Here is a 22,325-nt window from a genome sequence, read left to right as displayed (position 1 = left end):
TGAATGTTTACAGTGGCTTTACAGATGATTTCTGACCTACAACGGTTTGCTCTAATGACTTTCTAACTTTATGGTGGTGATATGTACTGTAAAAACAGTACATTCAGATTTTGAATTTTGACCTTTTCCTGGGAAAGTCATACGCAGTGTGATATACTTTCCTGATGCTGAGCAGCATCAGTGAGCCACAGCTCCTAGTCAGCCATATGATTCCCAGGGTAAGCAACTTATAGATGTTCTACAGTGTACTGTTATTAAACCGGGGTGTTCAGTAGGTGCATCAAAACCCTTTTCAATTTATGATATTTTCAACTTACCATGAGCTCTGAGGGCCCCGAGCACAGCAACGGAAGCCTGAAAGTTGATGTGAACCACCACGTCTAGGAAGCCCCAGGGTTTATTGGGATAGAACCCCATCACAAGTCAAGGCACATGTATCTATAATAGCCCCAACATGTAAACATCAAAATGTTCATCAACAAAGGAATGAATAAACACACTGTTGTATATCCCTATGATAGAATACTACTGAGTAATGAAAACAAATTAACCAATAATACATGCTACAACTCGTGTGAATTTCAAGATAATTTTGTTAGTGAAAGAAGCCAGATAGGGAAGAGTATACGACGAATGATTCCATTTATGTAAAACTCTATGGTATTATGTATAGGAACATAAAACATGTCAATGATTGCCTAATGAGGCGTGGTTGCAAGGAGGGGCAAAAGGAAAGGGTTACATGGGGAAACTTTTGGGTAAATGGTATGTCCATTGATTGTATAATGGGTTTTGCAGGTGTGTATATGTATTTGTGTATCAAATTATGCAGTTTCAATATGTGTAGTTTTTGATAATTATATATCAATTATATCTCAATAAGGCTCTTAGCAATTGTCCCCAGTTTTAAAATCCTTTCTCATTTTATCTTAAACATAGCATTACTTTTTCCTATGCAATGAGGTAAACTAGAAGAAGGAAGCCTCAAGACCATTAGTGGAATCCAATAGGGCCAACAATAAATACGTTTCAATACTAATGTCAGAAAGTACTTTAAGTACCTTGGGGAGGATAATAATTGACCAAATAAATGTAGCAAATATTAATGTTCCTGTTAAAGTGTACAGCAGCATTAAGCACATTGTGTAACCACTGCCAATGTCCATCTTCAGAACTTTTTCATCATCTCCACCTGAAATTCTATTTCTTTTTTAAAAATATTTTTATTTTAGTTGTACACAATACGTTTATTTTGTTTATTTATTTTTATGTGGTGTTGAGGTTCGAACCAGGGCCTCTCGCATGCTAGGTGAGCGCTTTACGGCTGAGCCACAACCCCAGCCCCTGAAACTCTATTTCTTAAATGATAACTCCTGTTAAACAAAATTTGTGTTTTTCAAGCCAGAATACAGTTCTTGAACATACTGTAAGGAATAACTTTTAAGTAGATTACAATGATTTTGACAGTGCTTTCCATCTCTGTTGTGGTGGAACAGAAGGTGTCAGACTTACTTTGCTGCAGGAAGCTTTACAGGTTGGGGACTGTGATCAGAATTTGGATTCTGCCATTTCTCACACACACTGGTATTGAAGAAAAGTGGGTGAGGTTTTATGAATGACACATCGCCACTGTCACACTACTGGAAAAACAGCCCAAACTTCTTGCCCCACAAATAGTGTGTCAATTGTGATATCTTTGTGTGGAAAGAATGCCCTAATTATGCTTACTACCTCCAGACTCAATTAGCCAATCATTTATAAAGCATTTCACTTTTCTCTTTATTTGCTTCCTCCCTCTTCCCTCAAGTTCTATCTCCCAAAGTCATTGGAAAACTCTTACAAAGTTAATTAGCAGTGTTGTACATTTCCTTTTCAATCTGCCTTATTCATTTCTATTCCAGGATGGCTTAACTATGGCGAGATATTTGGGTTCCTGTTTTCAAGCAGGTTGCCACACCTGGTACGGTGATCTCTTTTGTCAAGTCAGCTGGAATTTGGCAAACAAAGCTCTCACCCTAGGATTCAGAGAAATGAAACCAGCCCTAGGTGTGCACAAAAAAGCAATGGCAAGAAGTGAGTGAAGTTTTGGAGGTGGTAGAATTTGACCTGGATACTTGGGGGTCTCTGAGTTTCAGCTTTCTCACCTCTAAAACGGGTACGAAGACCACCTAATAGTACTTTGGGGCAAGTTAATTGGATAATCTTCAGCAGACATATAGTGTAATACAGTGCCATGCCCACAAGCCAGAGTTGAGTGTTCTGTTCCCTTCCTCATCTATCAAATGAGTTCCGGATCAGAAGAAAGGGAGGGTGGGGGGGGGAAAAAAAGGAGGCGCTCCTTTGAATTAAAGAATATCTGTTCCCATACAATCAACTCCTGATTCAAAGAGGTCCCCTGATGTCAAGGAGCTGAAAAGCCCCAGGTTTTGCACATTTTCCAGCTTAAATTTGGCCAAGAACCTTGACCATTTCTGAAGTCAGACCAACAGGTGTGGGAGGCGGCCAGGTGAGGAAGGAACAAGCCCTCAGTGGAGGGCCTCCGTTTTTCTGGCATCTGGGTTCCGAGGTTGTTCTTGGTGTTTGCGGAGGGACCCTGCCTTCTTCCATCTGGGCTGCTGGGATCCCGAGAGGAGGCAGACAGGGATGGCGGTCAGCCTCGGGCCAGCCGGGGTGGGTTACGTCTGAGCTCCGAGGCCCCCCCAACACAGCAGCGGAAGCCTGAAAGTTGCTGTGAACCACCGCGGCTCGGAAGCCCCAGGCGCCAGGGGCGGGGGCGGAGGAGCGTCCGCTTCCAGCCCGCGGGGCCGGGCCAGGAGGAGGAGCCGCTTCGTCGCGGGCCTCGGTGGCGTGAGGGCTGGGGCTGGGGCGGGGGCCCGGGCCCCGCGCGGGGAGGGAGGACGGCGCCCGCTGCCCTTCAACTGGCCGCACCGCCCCCTCGCGGGAGAGGCGGGAGGAGGCGGCCCTCCATTGGTCGGGCTCGCGAGCCAATCCCCGAGAGCCCGCGGGGAGCAGGCTGGGGGCAGTGCGTGCGGAGCTGCGGTGCCGGCAGCGAGAGGCGGCCAGTGCGACTCTGAAGCGCACCCGGAGGCTCCAGCCCCACCGAGTCTGCGAGGCACCGCCCGCGCCCCACCGTCGAGTCCGGGGGCCTTCTTCGCGGCCCAAAGGAGCGAGATCTGAGCATCTCTCTCGTGGCCACTTCTCCGGGCCAAGAGCGGGGAAGCCGAGTGCGAGAGACTTCCGAACCCCGACGCAGCCTCTTCCCGCCATCCGAATCACCATGACCCACTTCAACAAGGGCCCTTCCTACGGGCTTTCGGCCGAGGTTAAGAACAAGGTATGCCCGGGACGGGTGGGTGGTGAGACCCTGCCCGGGGCACCCCACCAATTGGGGACGACGCTGGGCCGTGAGTCGCCCGGAGTGCCTTGGCCCTCTGGCTTCGTGAGAGGGGACGTCAAGGCGGCCTGAGAGTTGCTTCGTGTTCCCGTCGCGTCCTGTCCCCAGGCGCTGGCTCCCGGGCTCTCTCCTGGCTTTGTTCCTGCGCCGAGGGCCGGGACTAGCGGAGGGCTGTGGGCTCCCGGGTGTCTGGAACCCCGCAGCGCCGGCCTCTCGGGTTGCGGGGGCTGTTCGGTGGCTGTAGGTTGCGCCCCTTTGGGAAGAGGGCGCTCCTGCGTGGTCATTCGCTCTTAGGCGGGGCCTATCCGCGCTCCTGGGACCCAGCTTGCAGCCGCAGGCTCCCCCACCGTCCGCTCGGACCCTGTGCCTCCTCCCACCTCGACCCCCTCCTTCCCCACCGAATTGTGCCTTGAGCGAAGTTAGGCCGGTTACGTGGCCAAAGGGGGCCCCTCATTGTTCCTCGCCACCTCCTGGGGCGGGAGACCTGAGCTTAGCGTAGACCCCTGGGCCCCTCAGAAGATCGGGAGCCGATCCATATACCTTGGGGCAAATTATTTCTTCTGCAGAAAACCGAGACAAAGCCTTGAGAACGCTGCTTTGGGAGTGGTATCTGCTGTAGACTTGAGACTTTTTGTAAAACCCCGAGAAGTTTGTATTACCAGAGACTGTCGAAGATATCAAAGAGTATATTTGTGGGTTGCTTTTGTGAAGGGTTTATTTGCTGAAACGGGTTATAGTTTGAAGTGTCTGAGATTTGGTGACACTCAGCTTTGCCTCTGAGCCTAAGAATGCGTCGGGTTTATCTTTGGGACTTTTGGCCTGGGAAAGAGATGAGAGGCGTCCCCCTCCCCAAATCCTCTCCTTCCTTCCTCCCTGCCTGCATTCCAAGCCCATGACATAAGGGGTTTCTGGGGGGAGAGACTAGCCAATCGGCGTGGAACTGCGCACAGACCGCTCATTGTCTTCTTTCTGCTGTTCCGGCCAAAGCGCCACAAAGGAGGGCTGCTGTGGTTTAATTCCCATTAACCTCCCGGGAGCCCAGGCATGTCAGGATTGCCACCGCACCGTCCCACCGCTGGTAGAATACTCTGGCGTTGGCAGAGCTGTAACATCCCAGGGCTGCCGGTGTCCGCGGTGTGAATTACAAAGAGGTAACGAAGCGCACCGTTGTCAAACCCAAGCAAGAATTGTGAATCTTCTCTCCCGCATTCTAATCAGCCAATAGATTTTGAACAATCTTTGGAACAAGGAGTTGATTTTTGAGTCCCGTGTATATAAAGTTGAATTCTTTAGTTGTTTTACCTTTTCAAATATGTTGCCCATGTTAGAAAACATTTTTTTCTAAACTGTTTTGTGAGTGGTTTTTTTATGATTGAGTACTAACCTCATCACCTCATCAGCTGAAAACTTTGGTAGGAAGGTTCAATACTTAGCAACAAAGTTTACAAACCAACTTTAGGAAACCTTTGAGGGAATCAGCATGTCTAAAGTGTTGGATGCAATCCCCTCACTCCGTGTATACACTAATTTTAATTCCTCTGGTGATTTTCCAACTGGGAGCAGTTAAGCCTCTTTACCTTTGTATTGTAAATAAGGTACTGATAACTTTGGCTGTCCTTCAGATGACTGACTTCTTGGATATTAATATCCAAATTAGTCTTCTTTTTGCTGACTAAGGTAGCAGCTTCTGCCCTTCTACTTCTTACTGAGCAGACCCCTAAGAAATGCACAGACTGAGGCTAGATCACTATAATTATAAATGTTTTTAAAGAATAAAAACAGTAAAACCTCAGTTTCCCAAACCTTTGGAAAAATTAGTTATAAAGGCTGTGGGATTATCCCTTTAAGCACCAAACCCACTTTTTAATAACCCCTTTCATTAATGTGGTCCTTTCATACAGTATCCTTTCATAGGAAGTCTTTTGATCTTAACAGCAGAGCAACCCTGTGAGGTGGGGAGTACTGCTGGGATTATCCTGAATCATTACAGATCAGGATGCTGAAGCTCAGAAAGGGTGTGATGGGCTCAGGATCACAAAGTTGGAGTATTCTAAGAATTTCAATCCTAAAAACTATGTCTTAGTTTAGTGAAGGACTTAGACTTGTTCTACCACAAGTCACTGTTATTTGCCCCTTCTCCCTATTTTGGTGGTACACCTGTCATTTCTGGATATTGTGGTTAATTGTGTAGTGCTATTTCTAATCTGGGCAATGGAAACCAAATATCCATGCTTGCTACGCTTTTGTGTCAGGTGTTGCATTTCAACTAATGGTTTAGGACTGTTGGATAAAAGAGTGGCTATATAGAAACATAAACTTTGACGTTGCTTGGTTTGGGCACCTTTCAATTCCTTCTTGCTGCTTGTTTATTGCATAATTCATGTGTTGATTAAATGTCAGACTTATTTTTCTTAAAAACCTCATTTAATGAGGGAAACAAGCATAAACATCTTGGGGAGGCAATGTAGAGTAGACTTTGAATCAAGCAAATGTGGGTTCTGGACCCCCCCACCCCCCAACTTACTGCCTTGTATGGCATTGGTAAATTGTTTATGGTCATCTGGTTTCCCAAACTGTAAAATGGGGAGAAAAATAGTTACCACCTCCAAATCACTGCATTGTTGAGATGCATCCTGACTTAAGTTTTAAGTTATTTAATTGCTGTATTGTAACTAATAACTCAGTAATGGAAAATTAGTTTCAGTATTACACTTATTGGATTTGTCTCTGCCACCTCTAAGGGTCCAGTTTATATTAATAAGCCTTGATCTTCATGCAGTTTAGCTGTGAAAGCAGTTCATCAATAAATTAAAGGAGGCTTTGATCTTAAATATTTTTAATCAACATCATTTCAGGAAAAATCTTTAAACCTGAGACATTTTTCTGGTTGAGTTGATGATATCTAGCTGAACATACAAATTAACTTTTTTTTTTTTTAATGAAGCAAGAAGATGTTGAAACCAGTCCAAGAAACTTGATTCCTTTAACCTAGAATATGTACAAAGTCTCTTTTAATAACTACAAAAGAAGACAACAACAAAAGGACCAATAACTTTACAATCTACAAAGTACCATAAGAAGACCAAGGAGAGAGTAGAAGCTTTTCAGATCATTTCTTGGAGGATGAAAATACTCATAAAGTGATATGCTTTATATCATGAAAGTTGAGCCAGGCCCTTAAATGCTTCTTGGGGCCTAAATACAAAAAAGAATCATCTCTGTGCCTAATCAGCTATAAAAACAACAACAATAACAACAAAATGTAAAATGTTCTCAGGAGAAGCACAACATTTCCTGACAGTTGGCTGTAAACAAAATGTTGGAGTCAGGGTATGTCCGAAAATTGAAGATGCAAGGAAGCATACCTTCACCAGTCAGGGCCAATGTTACAGGAACTCTTCTTATAGGTCTCAGGGAAAGTAGAGAAAATAAATTGGGGTGGAAAGGATTTTGCAGGGGACCTCAAATGGCCTTTCCTCAGTATGTTTTCGGGGAGGAGGCTAATTGAAGTGTTAAAAAAAAAAATGAAATTGGATTATACATTCTTACAGTCTTCTGTTCACATGAAATATCTTATTTGAGCAAAGTAGCTGCTTGCAGAACCTTGTTGGTTACAAAATTATATTCCTAACCACCTGAAAACCACTTTGGAAGACATATTACTCAACTATTAAGTCATTGAAGAACAAGTTAAACAATCATAGAGTAAGTGTTCCATTTATATTAATAAACTGGTGCCCTACAAGGTACTCCCAGCTGTCTGCACAGCTGAAAGTGAGAGTAAACACAAAGTGACTCCAGCTATAAATTATATCTTAAGGTGGAGTACCAGTATCCTTAAAAAATTGCATAGAATTAAAAAATGTTTTTGTTTATTGTTCATCTCTTTCCACTAGAGATATTCACTGATATATTTCAAGGTCTATATTTTAGAATATAATCTGGCACATGGTAGTTGCTCAATAAACATTTGTTGATTTAATGGCTTTATCTACCATGAAAGGAATTTGAGATCTTTAGAAACTAAAAATTAACCCTGTTAAAGTATTCTGCATAAGACGATTCTATAGTGTATGTAAGATACTTTTGCTGGTCACAATAATTTTTATAGTTTGTTTTTCTTAAGCATTTCATTTTAAGATTACATTGACATTTTATCACTGATAATTCTGTCTTTGTTGCTGATTTGTATGGGTTCTTTCCTAGACTCCTCAGTTAGGGAGAAGTGGTGGAGGGCCCTTCTGCAAGGCAGTCTCCCAGAGACTGCCAGAGAAGGGATTTCCCAGGTCAGGATCTTTGCTCCAGGCAGAGACTGGCCATTGAAGCTTGTCTGCTTGGGGTTTTTTTTTTTGTTGTTGTTGTTGTTATTGTTTATTTATTTTTTAACCTGTTTTGATCAAAGCAGATAAAGAATATACACTTTGCTGACATTTGAAGAGGTGCCATGCTTCCTCTAGTACTCATTCAGACTTTGGAATTTTAATGAGGATCCTTGTGCTCTAGTGTCCTGAGATCTACAGCTTTTTGTATCCCCTGCTTTGTGGAAATTATACTCTCTGCCTCTATCCAGTTTTTTAGATAGATTTCAGAAATAGGCTTCACAGTGAAGACATTCCCGATACTACCATCCGCCAGAGATAATATACTCTTTTTTCCCCTATGCCTGTTTCTCTTTCAGGTGGTAACACAAGGATTAGTGAGTGGTTACCCACCCCCAATCTACCCACTGCACTTAATAATGAGCTATGATTGATATTATCTGACTTTTTTTTTTTAAAAAAAGCACAATTGAATGGGTTTGTTTGTTTTTTCAATATATTTTTACCCTTTTATCAAGGAGAGTGAGCAAATACTATACATTCCTTTTCATCATGGCTAGCTAGGTGGTGGTGGAAGAAAGCTTGTCCTTAGAATTTTTGGCAGGTTCTCCTTTATTCTAGACATTAGCCTCCTATGGCTTGTGTGTTGGTATTCCTTAATTCTGAACACATTTTCTAGCTATAAGTGAACTCTTACTGTTAATCATGTTTTCTTGTACCTTTAGATTATTGTTAAAGACTTCTGGAGCAGAAATCAGGCAGACTCAGGCTTATACAGTTTTTGAGGTCCTCATTGTAATAAATGCAAACATATCTTGCAAGCTTTATGAAAATAAAGCACACCTGTAATCCCAGCTATTAGAGAGACTGAGGCAGGAAGGTTGCAAATTTGAGGCCAGCCTGGATAACTGAGTGAGACCTTGTCTCAAAAAAAGTTTAACAAGGGCTTGGGGTATAGGTCAGTAGTAAAGTGCCCTGGGTTCAGTTGCCAGTACTGCAAAATGCACACACACACCACCATCACCATATGAATCCCTGTGAACTGGAAGATGTTATGGCTGCTCTCATCCATTGTTCTTGTCAGTGGCTAGGAACACAGTCACTGTGTGGGAATCCTGGTTCTGTCTTAATGTCGTCTTTGGGCCAGTGACAACCTGTGTGTGTCTCATCTGTGAATGAATATATGGTAATGCTCACATTGACAGGGTTGTTGGGAGAAATAGATAATGTAATTCATTCAAAGTGTTTAGAGTAATGCCTGGAACCAAAAATGCAGATCATATAAAAATAACCATTGTTCAACTTTGCTGGCTGGCTGGCTGGCTCTCTGCTTATAGGTTTTGTCTTGTTTTCTGAGCTATGTTTATCTTGCAATTATTGATGCTATCTCCAGAAGCTGAACATTCATTTTCAGATCTGTTGTATCTGATTGAGGCTTCTGGCCGGTAGAGGACCAGTGCAATGGTGTTTCACTTTTGTGTCAGGAATGTGATCTGCCCTTGGTGTCCTTATCCAGGACTTTACTACCTGACAGCTTGTGATGCATTTCACAGTGAAATCCCAGGATCTCTGCTAGTGCTCCCTTCTGTCCACATTGCCCTTAACAAATGGTACTTTCTATAAAGCCTGAGTCTTTGATTTGGGCATGGTAATCTTCTGCTTTTTTTTTTTTTTTTTTCCTAAAAGGTTGATTCCTCTTAAACAAGATAATCTTTCATATCTTGATTATATAGGGCTGTTTTCCTTCTCAGCTCACTGGTAAACTTTTTGTACCTTTAAGTGTTTGCATCTTGCTTGTTACTGGAAGCTTTCAGTTTTAAATGTTTTTATGAAGCTAAAGTCTCTACCTCAATGCCTGTGAAGCAACTCTATGGTTAGAGAGTACATTCCTGCTTTGCCTTCATGAGGCAGGGAGGGAGTTTCCTCCGTATCTTCTCTCTGCCCCTAGGACTGGGAAGTTTTAGGGTGTGGCTGTGACTCTTAGTTACAGCATCTGCAGTCTCTGGGAAGATGGGGAAATTGTAGAATCCCTTTGTGTTAGCAAGAACTTTTCTGGCTAGTCCTAACCTAAGCATGGATAGTTACTTCCCTGTCTCTCCTTAAGAATTTTTTAAGGGAAAAGTAGCTGTGAAATAACTGGACTGAACTGACTGAGATTCCTGCCTTGTTTCTTCTCTTCTCTGAATCTTTGGACACTGGTCTTTCCTTCTTCTTTATCCGCAGCTTCTCAGCCCTCCTTGGTGCTGCACAGGCTGCACCAGTGGCTATAGTATAAGCTTCATTGTTGCACTTTCCTCTCTCCTTTTGTTTCACGTGGGAGGAAATAGGAGAGAAAATAATGAGTTCCATGTGTGGCAAATCTCTCTTACTGTTGGTTAATTCAAACATGTGATTCTACTTTGAATGCAAAAATAGCAACAACAATTATATCACACTACTGATCAAGTATAGAAAGCACACGTGTACAGGAAACCTCATATTGTGAGCTTTTGGGGGTCCCTGCCCCAAAGCAGCAGAGCTGGAACCCTTGGGCTGCTCCTCAGCCCACATGTGGCTAGATGCCTTCCCCTGAATGGAATGCTCTGAAGTTTGGTCCTGGTTTACCCTTACCTTACTTCAGAGACCTGAATGTTGTATTAAAAACCCTTCACTCCCCACTGTGTTCACACACGGGCATGTACTTTGCCAGCCAGCCATTTTGTGTGTGTGTGTATGCGCGCACGCATGCTGGGAGTTGAACACAGGAGTGCTCAACCACTGAGCCACATCCTCAGCCCTTTTTTATATTTTATTAGAGACACAGTCTTGCTGAGTTGCTAAGTGCCTTGCTAAGTTGTTGAGACTGGCTTTGAAAACTTGTGATCCTCCTGCCTCAGCCTCCCAAGCTGCTGGGATTACAGGTGTGAGCCACCTTGCCTGGCCAGCTTTTCATTTTTAACTTTCTTCTTTGGTCTTGATCTCTTTCCCCTTCTCTCTATCTTTTCACAGGTTGTGGAACAGCCTTTCCTGCAGTTGGTCTTACAGAATCTTCCAACTATGTGGCAGGAGGCTACTTTTTAGAGGGGTTAGTCTGAGACATCTCTGCCAAATAATCTTATGAGCTTTTGAACCATGCTGGCAAAGACCTTTGAGACTGCAGATTCAGGTGGGCTGAATCAGTGCTCTTTAACTTGGCAACATGTTCATAAGTACATGTTCAAAGTATCCACAGTGATACTATGTATCAACAGTGGTAGCCACTTTATTGTTACTATTATTTTTGCAACAGTGTCTCACTATGTTGCCCAGGCTAGTCTCTAATTTCCTAGGGATCCTCCCACCTCAGCCGCCCCCCCCCCCCGCCCCCAGTAGTTAGAGGTGTTTTTGGATCTGCTGTCCCTTAATTTCTTCATGAATTGAAAAGGAGTTTTTGCTCAGCCACAGAGCCTAAGCAGGCCACTCTCCCTGCTTGTTGTTCTTAAGATTTGCATATGGCACAGTTGTGGAGTTCCTGCCTAGGCTGGGCAGAGGGCTACAGGGGTTTGGTGGGGATGGAGATGGGGGTGGGGGGAGCAGCCAGTGGTGGAAAAGAGTCAGACTTTGGAGCCAGATCTGGGTCCAGATTCCTGCTGAGCCTACAATTTTTGAATAGGTTACCTCTGCCTGTCATCTTCCTTGGTTATGAAAATCTTTCTTTGTATCATCATTTTGTGAATGGAATATTGTTGTAAAAAGTGTAAACAGTGCCAAAATGTAAAAAAAGAAAGAAAGAAAGAAAAAATCTTCTCTCTCTCACCCCCACCCCAACCACTTGTATAACTGAGTTATCAATCATTTTAGAAACAGAATTACAATCTGTTTGAATTTTCAGCATTTATTAACTGCATCCCTATTGGTGGATATTTCTTTCAAAGTACTTATGTGCAAAATTCTGGACCTAACACTTAGGTGTCATTAGGTATTATCAAATTGCTCTTTTGAAAAATCTATTTATAATTATTATCAAGGATGTGAAAGAGGAGAAAGATCTCCTTGGATGATTTTTTTTTTTTTAAAGTCCAAAATTATATCCAAGTGGCCTTGTCAAAGTTTAAGTCTCTTGCTTTGGTTTTTTTTATAATGCCTTGAGTCACTGACATCTGTAATCCCTGCTCTATCTCACCTCTATCAGACTTATGTGGGAGCTGGCAGTGGGAAGGGGTGAGGTTATCTCCTTTATATATTATTTGATAATATAAATAGTTCTTAAAGTGGAAAGCTTACGGCAGCATCAAAATGGCAACCAAACAGTTTGGAGTAATTGGCTTTTATGACATATAGTCAGTCCTCCATCTTTGAAGGTTCTACATCTGTGGATTCAACCAAATGCAGATTGCAAATATTAAAAACAAAATAATAATTTTTAAATGTACTAACTTCCCCCTGATTATTCCTTAAGCAACACAGTATAACAAATGTTTATAGAGGGGCTTGTAGCTCAGTGGTTGAGCACTTAACTCACATGCATGAGGCACTGGGTTTGATCCTCAGCACCACATTAAAAATAAATAAGATAAAGATAAAAATGTTTATAGAGCATTTACATCGTATTGGGTATTATAAGTAATCTAGAAATAATTTAAAGTATAGGGGAGGGAGGCTAAATGGAATTCAGAAGTCAAGCACCTGCTTAGGGTACATGTACAGAGGTCATGTGGAAATACTATTTTTATTTATTTATTTTGGTTTTGGAGATTGAACCTAGAGATGCTTTACCTTTGAACTACATCCCCAGCCCTTTTTTATTTTATTTTATTTTATTTTATTGTGAAACAGGGCTTTTTAAAGTTGTTTAGGGCCTTGTTAAGTTGCTGAGGCTGGCTTTGAGAATTGCTGTCTTTTGAGGGGAAAGAGAAGAAGGCTGGCTTTGAACTCGTGATCCTCTTACCACAGCCTCTGGAACCACTGGGATTACAAACTGCACCACTGCACCCAGCATAAATACTATTTTAATTACCGCCTTAGGTAAAGGACTTGAGCATTGTGTATTTTGGTTTTCCTGGGAAAGTTGTGCTGGATCCAATCTCTCCTTGATACTTAGAGACAGTTGTGTTCAATTTGAAGGAGGAAATCTTTCCAGTATCTGGTTAGAAATGGCCAGTGAAGCATAGATAGGACAGTGTTGATACTCACCAAGTTCTTAGTAGAGTACATGAGTTAACCCTGCCATGTGAGTGCCATTAGTGATGTCTGGTTTATAGCAGAGAAAACTTGGTATACAGTGGAGATCAGATTTTTAACCCAAGGAAGCAGTTTCCAGAGCCCATTTTCCTAACCATTTTAATCCTAGGCCAGAGCTCAGGGAGAATTGATGTCTTTTGAGGGGAAGAGAAAAAGGGTACTTAATCTGGAGAGAGCAGGCCAGAGGGTGAAGCCCCAAGAGAGTATCCTTTAACAAAAGGCTGAGGAAAGAAGAGATGGAGGGGCCCCCTAGGAAGCACTGGTGCTGCAGGGAGGCCAGGAGACTGGAAACGGGTTACTGGAGGTGTCTGCTGAGCAGTCACTGGTGACCTTTTGAGAGATCATCTTCAATGGAACAGATTTCCAGAGTGTTAGGAAGGAATACTAAATGAGGAAATGGAAGGAGTTGGCATGACATAAGAGAAGCAGGTCCGTGTTTGAGGCTAGCAGCAGGTCCAGATGGGTTAGCCTGGGCCTGTAGGAGAGTCAGTAAAGGGAAGGGCTCAGTACAGACAGGGTAGGAGCAAAGAGCAGAGGAACAGGGTTAGCAGGGGGAGGTAAAGAAGAGGACTGTGGAAACGCAGAACTAATGGAAATAGAATGTGTCCTTTGCCTTGCTGTGTTCCTCTTCTTATGTGAAATGGAGGTGTTACTTGGCTCCTGACCTTGGTATTCTGGAGCAAATGAGGTAAGCAGCAGGAAGAGAATGACCTGGGCTGATGCCTGCATGTAGTGTATACACTGTTGACTCTGCAGCTTCTCTCTGCTGAGTCCTATGAAGGCCGCTTTGTAGCCCGGATACTTGTTCTCTCTGCCCATTGACTCCCTTGGCTCTTGATGTGGAAGGGATGGGAAGCTGGGTTTATTATGTTGGTGCCTGGTTGTCTATAGAAGGCCTTTGCCACATCATCTCCTAGAGACCTTTGTGTTGGGCATAACATGGATGGAAGGCACAGTGCTTCTGGGGAACTCATTCCTTCCTCTTTCATGTTTTCAGATTGCATTACAATCATGTGAAAAGTGGAGTTGCCCTTACTATTGATGCAGGGTGCTTCATCAGTGTCCTCTCCAGCTTCAGGACTGAAAAGGGAGCCTTGTTCAGGCTCCCCACTCTCCCCAGGAACTCTGTAAATCTTATAATTTATTATTTATTTATTTGTCTTGGTGGGTAAGAAGCTTAGACAATAGGGTGCATGTAACCTATTTTGGGTAGCATTTGTGTAGGACTTGGTGGCATGCAGGTGTGTGAACCTTAACACTGATTTAATCTTTTTTCACATGATACCATTAAATAAAAATAAGCCCAAAGCCCTTTACTTAAGGCCTCAGAAAGTATCTTGTCTTTATATGCCATTTCATAAGGCAGAGTACAAATTTTAAAAATAGGAAATTCCATCCTACTATTTAATGGAAACTTCGTATCTTTAATTTTTGTGGAGAAAAATTTGGTGTTATCTTGTAGAGTTAATATATTTGCAAGACTTCTGTGTAATCCCACTAGTAGCATCTGTCCTACATTTAAAATGAGATGTTTCACCTTTGTAGCTGGTTGTGTAAAACCATCTCCCTCAAATGGATGGACTCCATTGTAGTAAGCAAAAAAGGCATTCGTGGTCTTAGACCTAGATCTGGGTACCCTAGAGGAGTTCCAGAATTACCCATGACTGACTGAAGTGCTGTGAGACCCTTTTCTTCTTGGCCTCCCCACCCCAACTTGTCCTATATGTAGCTCATAGTAAGGGAGTGGTGTGGTGTTCTGACTCCATTTCCTGGTGGGCTGATGGGAGCAATGGACTGGTCAGTGATATGGGCATGCGGAAGATTTCCCAGGTCAACACAGCTGACTCCTGGGCCCACAATGGTGAGGTGGACTTCATGACTTCCTCAAGTCACAGGACCCATACTCAGAGGATCTTCCTGAAGAATTGATAAGGAATGAATATATGAACATTCCAAAGATACTGAAATGGTGCAGCCTCCACGTTCCAGAGTGACTTCAGTCCTACCAAGCACCCAGAGTCCTGCTGAAGCATCAAGTGTTTGGGAATCTAGACAACAGCCAAAAGCTGGCACCTCTAGATAGGAATGTGGTGTATATTCTAATGGTGGAACAAAAGAAAACACAACTTGAAGAGCATCTCTGTTTTCATTCACTTTAGCTATGGGGCTTCAACTAGGTCCTTTCAGCAAAATCTTACAGATTTCTAAAACTCAAGACTGGCCAGCCTTTTTACCAGAGATTCATTCTCCAGCAGGCTTTTGCAAAGTTCGTCCTCCCACCTGTGCTCCTTTGGAGCTCCCAGGGTATTTCTTCATTCCTCTTTGCTTTTAATCCATTTCCCTGGAATTTCTACATGTTTATTTGGGTCTGTCTTCTGTGGCATTCAGAGTAAATCAACTCCCACTTCTGTATGGCTTACATCTAAATATTTAGATGGTAGTTAGCCTGGTTCTTCTACCCGCTCCAGGTTCCTTCTAGGTGGTATATAGCCACCTCTGGTTAGCCGGTTTCTCCTAGTGGGCTGTATCTTGATTTTTCTAATCCTTTTACTACCCAGTTTGATTTTTCTAGAAACTGATGTCAGTTTGTCTGTGTCCTCTTTTAAAATTCATTTCTCGGAATGGACCATAGTAATGCCACAGGTACGGTTAACCTAGCAGGTATGGTGGGGTTAACTCACTTCCTGTGTTTGGCTACAAAGCACTAATTCCTTTTGCTTTGGTCAATGTAAGGACCTGGTGAGGCAGATGAGGCATCTTCCTGCAGAGGGAGGGCTCCAATCCTTGCTTTGGTGAGTGGATTTCCCTTTCTGTAAAGTAGGGTGATAATAGAGGCATAGGTTTTACAGCTCACATCCCGCTCTCACACCTGTTGCTTTTATAAATAATGCTTTCCTTGAATATCTCATGGAGATGTTGGGATTCAAGCAAATAATACAAGCAAAGAGTTTGTAGCTGTACAGACCAATATAGCATTAGTTCTTGAAGGCAGGGATGTTTTCAATGTCCTCGATTCACTGGAGTATTATGTGAGTTGGCTTTTCATTGCTGTGATAAATGCCTGAGAAAAACAACTTAAAGAACACATGATTTACTTTGTCATATGGTTTGAGAGGTTTCAGTCCATGGCTGGCTGACTTCATTGCTCCTGGCCTAAGATGAGGCGGAACATCATGGCAGAAGTGGGGGCAGAGGAAAGCTGCTTACCTCCTGGCAGTTAGGAAGCAGAGAGAGAAGAACAGGAAGAGGCCAGGAACAAGATGTAGTTGCCTATAGCATAACCTCAAGTTCCTACTACTTTAACTCGGGCTCACCTTCTACAGTTTCCGTCACGTCACTTTCCAGCAATGCCATCAAATTATTAAGCCACTGAGGAGGTTAGAGCCCTCATGATCCAGTCATTTCCCCAAAACTCCATCTCTGAACATTGCTGCTTTGGGGGACCAAGCCTTCAACACACGAGCCTTTGAGGGACAATCCAGATCCAAACCATAACACATAGCTACTTCTAAAATTTGGGGGCAGGATTTTACATATATCTTGAATAATTTATTATACTAAAGATCTTTCTGATTCCCAGGTTCTTTATGGTTAGTAATTATACCCCAGAGTTTCCAAATTATTAGTTACCAGAACAGAAGAGAACAGATCTAAAACCAGGCTCCCCCTGGTCCATATCACTTCAAGCTCCTCCTACCTCAACATAGCTCAGTGGACCTGGTGTTTCTGAAGGATCCGACTTCTGTGAGGACTGCTATGCTGGGCTGGAGGAGTGCAGTAAACATAGGAGACTCTTATCAGAGAGTGAAACAAATGTGTCCTTATTGATCCATCTAAGATTACTAGATTGGCAGATCAAGAAGATGTGATGCCAGTAGCATTCAAATGCAGATTTCTTTCTGTAAGGAGATAGCTCTTTTGAGTCTGAGGCATTTCCCTAGTCAGGTGACCCTATCAGTGGGTAAAAACTCACTTATGAGTACCCATTGTGCACAGGCATGGGCAGGATTTTACATATATTTCGAATAGCTTATTACATTAAAGATCTTTCTGATTCCCAGTTTATGTTTAGTAATTATACCCCAGAGTTTCATTAGTTAACAAAACAGAAGAGAACAGATCTAACATACCTGTTCACTGCTTTTTGGTGGAGGGGGGAAACAGTACAAAAGTACCCATCCCAACTTCAAAGACAGGACATGGGCAGGTGTTCTTGGGCATACTCAGTGTGCCTTGCTGGCTGCTGGTGAAGTCTGCTGTTCACTTGCCCCCCAGGAGTCTGCTCCAGGTCACCTAGGCTCTTTTCCTGCCAGTACTAGAGACCCTTGCTTTTGGGGTAGAGAGGGAACAGGTCCATCTTGGGTTCTTGTGAAAGCTCTTTACCAGGATTCCTTGCAGTGAGCTGTTCAACATTCACATCCTATAACTATTTCTGAGTCTAATAGTCTTCTGGGAATTCAGAAGACTTATTTCCTCCATACTTATTCCCTCTTTGTTTAGAGTTGAATGTTCAAAATTCACTTTAGACAGTGTATGTTCTCAGCTCCATAGTCTGAAGCTTATTTTCTAGAGAGAGAAGACAAAAGTTGACCTTGTTTTGCATTTTTCCTACTTTTAAAAAATATTTGTTTTAGGCATTGCACCAGCCTTCTTTTTAGATTACTTTAAAACTTTAACCTTAAGTGTTTGTACATCAAGTGTTTTGTAGTTGCTTGCCTGTAATAGGTTGGAGCTGGACTGTCCCCCAAATTCTCACGTGCTAAAGGCTTGGTTGCCAGCCTGTGAAACTGTTGGTAGGTGGTGGAACTTTAAGCAAGTGGGGCCCAATGGAAGAAAGTTGTGTCAGTATGAGTGTGTCCTTAAAGGGTTTGTTGGGATGCTGGTCCCTTGGTCTCTCTCTCCCTTCCCAGTGAGCACTTTTCACCACTGTGTTCCCCATCAATAGGTTCTGCCTTGTCACAGGCCCAAAGGCAACAGGGCCCAGTGACTGTGGACTAGAACCTGTGAAACTTTGAGCCACAATAAATCTTTCCTCCTTTTTTTTAATCAAGTATTTTGTTATAGTGACAGAAAGCTGACTAATACACTGACTTTGTGTATTTAGAGGAAAACAATCATGCTGGTGCCATGTGCAGATACCTTGATCTGAAGTTATGCTATGCCTTTGAAGAAAAGGCCTGACTCTAAGATGCTCTTAGCTTCACTCTTGTTTACCTGCCATAAGCAAAATTTTCTGTGGCTTTCAAATATCTTTAGCATGTTCACACCAGAGAATGACTAGGATCCTGTAGTAACCATGAGAAATGCATATGCTGTCTCTTCTGACATTGTCCCAAATGTAAAGTGATTTTCCTATAGAATGCATACTCTCACTCCCTGTAAGATTTAAAACTGCTTTTAACAAAGAGTTCATCCTTTTCATGAGCAACAATCTTTAAAAAATGAGAATTTGGGATGCAAAGACATTCTAAGTAGAGAGACTGGGTGTATATTCAGTGGCAGGAGGCTTGCTGAGCATGGGCAAAGCCCTAGGTTTAATCCCCAGCTGTGGGGGTGGTGGTGGGGTGGGGCATGCCAAGACAATTGAGAGGAGAGTTCAAGCAAAGACAGAGAAGCAGGCAGGAGCATCCAGAAGGGCCATGGGACTGCAGCATAGAGAAGACTGGCATCCCAGCTGAGCTTGTCTGTTTGATTGTAGACAATAAAGTAAACTGGTTGTAGTGGGATTTCATTAACAGAAAGCTTTGTGCCTCTGTTATATATAAAGCCCAGCTAATATAAGGGGAGGGTATTAATTCTGAGATGTATCACATGCTGGGATAGGCTCCTTTACCTGTAGTGGCCCTGGAGGGATGATCACCATTTTTTCCCTGGGTGGAAATAGGGTGACCAGGATTAAGTTACTCACTTTGGTCTCAATGGAATTGGGAACACAGATTTTTGAAATTTGACTTCAACACGTAATCTTTAGTCTGTTGTAGCCCCAATGAGAATACCCAAAAATATTTCAAAGGGCCTGGTGGCCTGACATATGCCTGTAATCCCAGCTATTCTGGAGGCTGAGTTCAAGTTCCAGGCCAGCCTGGGCAAGTTAGCAAGACCACATCCCCCTTTCCCTAAAGCAAAGGTTTATAAGATCTGTTGTGGGAGATATTTAAGTAGGTGAGAAATGTTTGTCCTTGTAGTAAGAATGACAAGTGATAATAAAAAGGAAGGCAAGGGGAATCTGATATTGAGGTGGAAATCTATTTGTTACCTATTTTGAGATTGTTCCTATTTTAGCCCCTGTTATCCTCTTCTCCCTTTATTTTAAATATCTTTATTTTTTTCAAACTTCTTTAACATACCTTCTTTATCTCTTTTCGAAAATGGAGCTTTCAGGGCAAGAGCTTTGCCTTTGAACCATGCCTTGTATGTACTAGCCATTTGAATGAATGAAGGATAGAAAGAATTAGTAATGGAGAGAGAAGTTGCAAGAAGAATCCAGGAGACACTAGAAAGATGCTGAAATTGAGGGGAATTTTACTTAGAAAGGTTGGGAAAATACTGACTGATCCTAGTGCCTCAAAACCAGGCCATCTCCTGAGATTGTGAGACTGTATTGTAATCACCAGAGACAATAACCTGGAATTGTGATTCTAGGTTTTAATAAGCTCTTTGATAAGAATACACAGTGAAAAGGAATATACAGGTTGACCCTCCATATCCATGGGTGCTTCGTTTGTGAATTCAACCAAGCACAAATCCAAAATACTTAGGGAAGAGATTGTGTCTATACAAAACATGGACATACCTTTTTTTTCTTGATGTTTGCTAAACCATACAGTATGCCAAAGTGCAGAGCATTTGCATTATGTTAAGTTCTATAGTAATTTAGAGATTATTTAAATATACAGGGTATGCATAGTTTGTATGTAAACACTGTGCCCTTTTATTTAAAGGACCTCAGCATCCGTGGATTTGGGGGTCCACTGGGGTCCTGGAACAGTTCCCTATGGTGGATATATGATAAGTAGTGTTAATTGTTCAGTCCACTCGAGAATGTTCCTGAGTGTGAGTGAGGCCGTTAGACAGTTCTTATACATGAGAATTATCACCCTGCCTTATGCCAGCCATCTTTTCACTGAATGGCATTTTCATTGAATGCTTTCTACTTAGACCAAGAAGCACCAAAAAGCAGTGTAAGAGTCGTGGTTTCAGGTCAGTTGTTGAATTTTTTTTTTTTTTAATTTGTAGTTGAGATATTTTTGAAACTTAGTTTTAGTTTCTCCCTTTAATGTGTCTCCCTTTTTGAGGATTCTGAGAAGGAAACTTGTCAAAGCCCTTTAGTGCCAGGAAGACTGTTTCTTAGTAACCAGAAGGCTTTTTATGGGATCTGGTGTGTCTCCTACTATCAGGAAGTACAGGCTCTTGGGACTTGTGTTTTTGAAGAGGATCTTATGCCAGTGCTGTTTAATATGCGATGAGCTATAGAAAATATCCATGGTCAGGAAGACGTGGCCAAAGGATACCAAGTGAAGAGAGACCAGTACGTTTTAATTATTCTTAATGTTTTCTTATCCTTGTTTTCATTATCACTGTCCCCTGGAGTAATTCATAATTTAGATCTTTTCCCCAGTTGCCTCCCAGCTCTGCCAGATTTAACACAAAGGAATAATATTCCTTTATTTGGAGGGTGCCAAGCTTTTTATAAAATCTGATTTTCTTTTCACCATCCACAAGGACCAGTTTGGGGCCACATTTAGGGTCAGTATCACCCCCAAGTTAAGCTTGCTGAGAATGCCTGCTCTACATTCTTATGAGCTGTTTAATTTTCTTTAAAAAATAATGTTATTTTAGAGCTCTTAAAGATTAAGTGAGGGAGGTCTAAAGAAAGGCCAGGCAACTGGAAATGGCTGATTTGCATTTGAACTGAAGCATGACTCCAAACTGGTGCCATCCTGAGAGAGCAGACAGCAGAGGCTATGAGGAAACCAGAAGCCCCCTGGGGTGAGCCCAGGACCTCCTGAAGCCTCAGGAAGAGTGGGAAGGACAGTTGGCACAGCCACAGGAGTGAGAGCAGAACAGGCTAGCACTGAGTGACAGGGAGGATGGTCAACCCATCGAGTGCTCTGAGGCCTTTCCCTTGGTTTTCATCTTCTTGGTCTTGAGGGTGTTTGATAAGAGGAGGTTGGGGAGCTTCAGTGAGGAGCCTTCAACACACATGTTGAGCACGCTTTGACATGAAAAAGGTTGGGAGGCACCTCTGTGGAGAACTTGTGAAGGAAAAGTGGGCATGTAAACAAAGGGGCTGCTGTGGACTTGTTGCTTGGACTCAGGCTGGAAGTCTGAGAAAGTAGCTTTAGAACTTTAGGTAAAATAAATCTTGAAGAATGATGAAAATAAACTAAACAGCTCAAAGGGTGACTTTTTTCCGTTCAAAAAAATTAGAGTGAAATTTCCATGAGATATGAGTGTAAGATTGTTAAAGCTAACATTTTGTTGTTGTTACAGGAAGAAAATACCATCATTTTCTGCCCTATCTTCAGAAATATGAAAGCTTTTTAGATGTAACTAGTGAATAAATTTTCTTAGCCAAAGCTTACCTTTTTACCCCCTAATACCAGGAATTGAACCCAGGGCCTCCCACATGCTAAGGAAGTGCTTCATCACTCAGTTATATCCCCATCTTTTTTTTTATTTTGAGATGGGGTTTCAATAAATTGCCCAGGCTGGCCTTGAAATTGTGATCCTCCTGCCCCAGGCTTCCCATGTAGCTGGAATTATAAGTGTGTGCCCCATACCCTACTCAAGGCTTACTTTTTTATTGCCTTCAGTCCCTTGATTTTAATAGGCAATAGTATTTAGCTAGGTTGACTGTAGGAATCTCCACTTTTTAGAAAAATATTAGTGGTACTTGGGTGAAAAAAATCTTTGTTACTCCTTTAGTTAAAGGGAAACTGTGAGTCAAAACCAACAATACTATGAACCTGATGCAATCCTAGTTTTGAGTTTTAGTTTATCAGGCATCAAGCTTTGCATGGATGTACTTGGGAATTGCTTCTGTGCATATGCTGTTGTAGCAGGTGTCAGAGTCAGAATCACCTGCCAGAGCCCCACTACACAACCCATTATTGTTAAGGCTGAGATGTGAAGCAGGTCCATTTGACTCCATCACTTGATTTTTTTTTTTTTTTTTTGTATTTCCCTTGAGGAGAACTGTGAAAGCAAGATGGAAATTTCTCACTGGGATCTAGGAGTCAGGTCTGTAATCACTTTGTGGTTTGGGGTATGGTACCAAATCTGTTGGATGCATTTTAAACAAAGGGAATATAAATATGCTTTTATACATATTTTTCTGGTTAAATAACATTGGCCTTATTTGGTATACAAACCATCATGATTAAAAAAAAAAAAAACTTGCCACATACTTT

General features: G+C 42.5%; 1 protein-coding gene across 1 annotated transcript in view; it reads left to right on the top strand.

Annotated features, from left to right (window-relative positions):
* The first annotated feature begins 3,014 nt into the window (after positions 1 to 3,014).
* Positions 3,015 to 22,325, top strand: part of Cnn3 (calponin 3) — a 28,841-nt gene continuing 9,530 nt past the window's right edge. The window contains exon 1 of the mRNA XM_046462166.1: positions 3,015 to 3,334. Within this exon, the coding sequence (XP_046318122.1) occupies positions 3,278 to 3,334 (57 nt within the window). The 5' untranslated portion in view covers positions 3,015 to 3,277. The remainder of the gene's footprint in view (positions 3,335 to 22,325) is intronic.

Source organism: Marmota monax, unplaced genomic scaffold (genome assembly GCF_021218885.2).
Source record: "Marmota monax isolate L192 unplaced genomic scaffold, Marmota_monax_Labrador192_F-V1.1 WCK01_AAM20220418_F8-fsc00070, whole genome shotgun sequence".
Classification (NCBI taxonomy): Eukaryota; Metazoa; Chordata; class Mammalia; order Rodentia; family Sciuridae; genus Marmota; species Marmota monax.
This window is presented reverse-complemented; position numbering and strand designations above follow the sequence as displayed.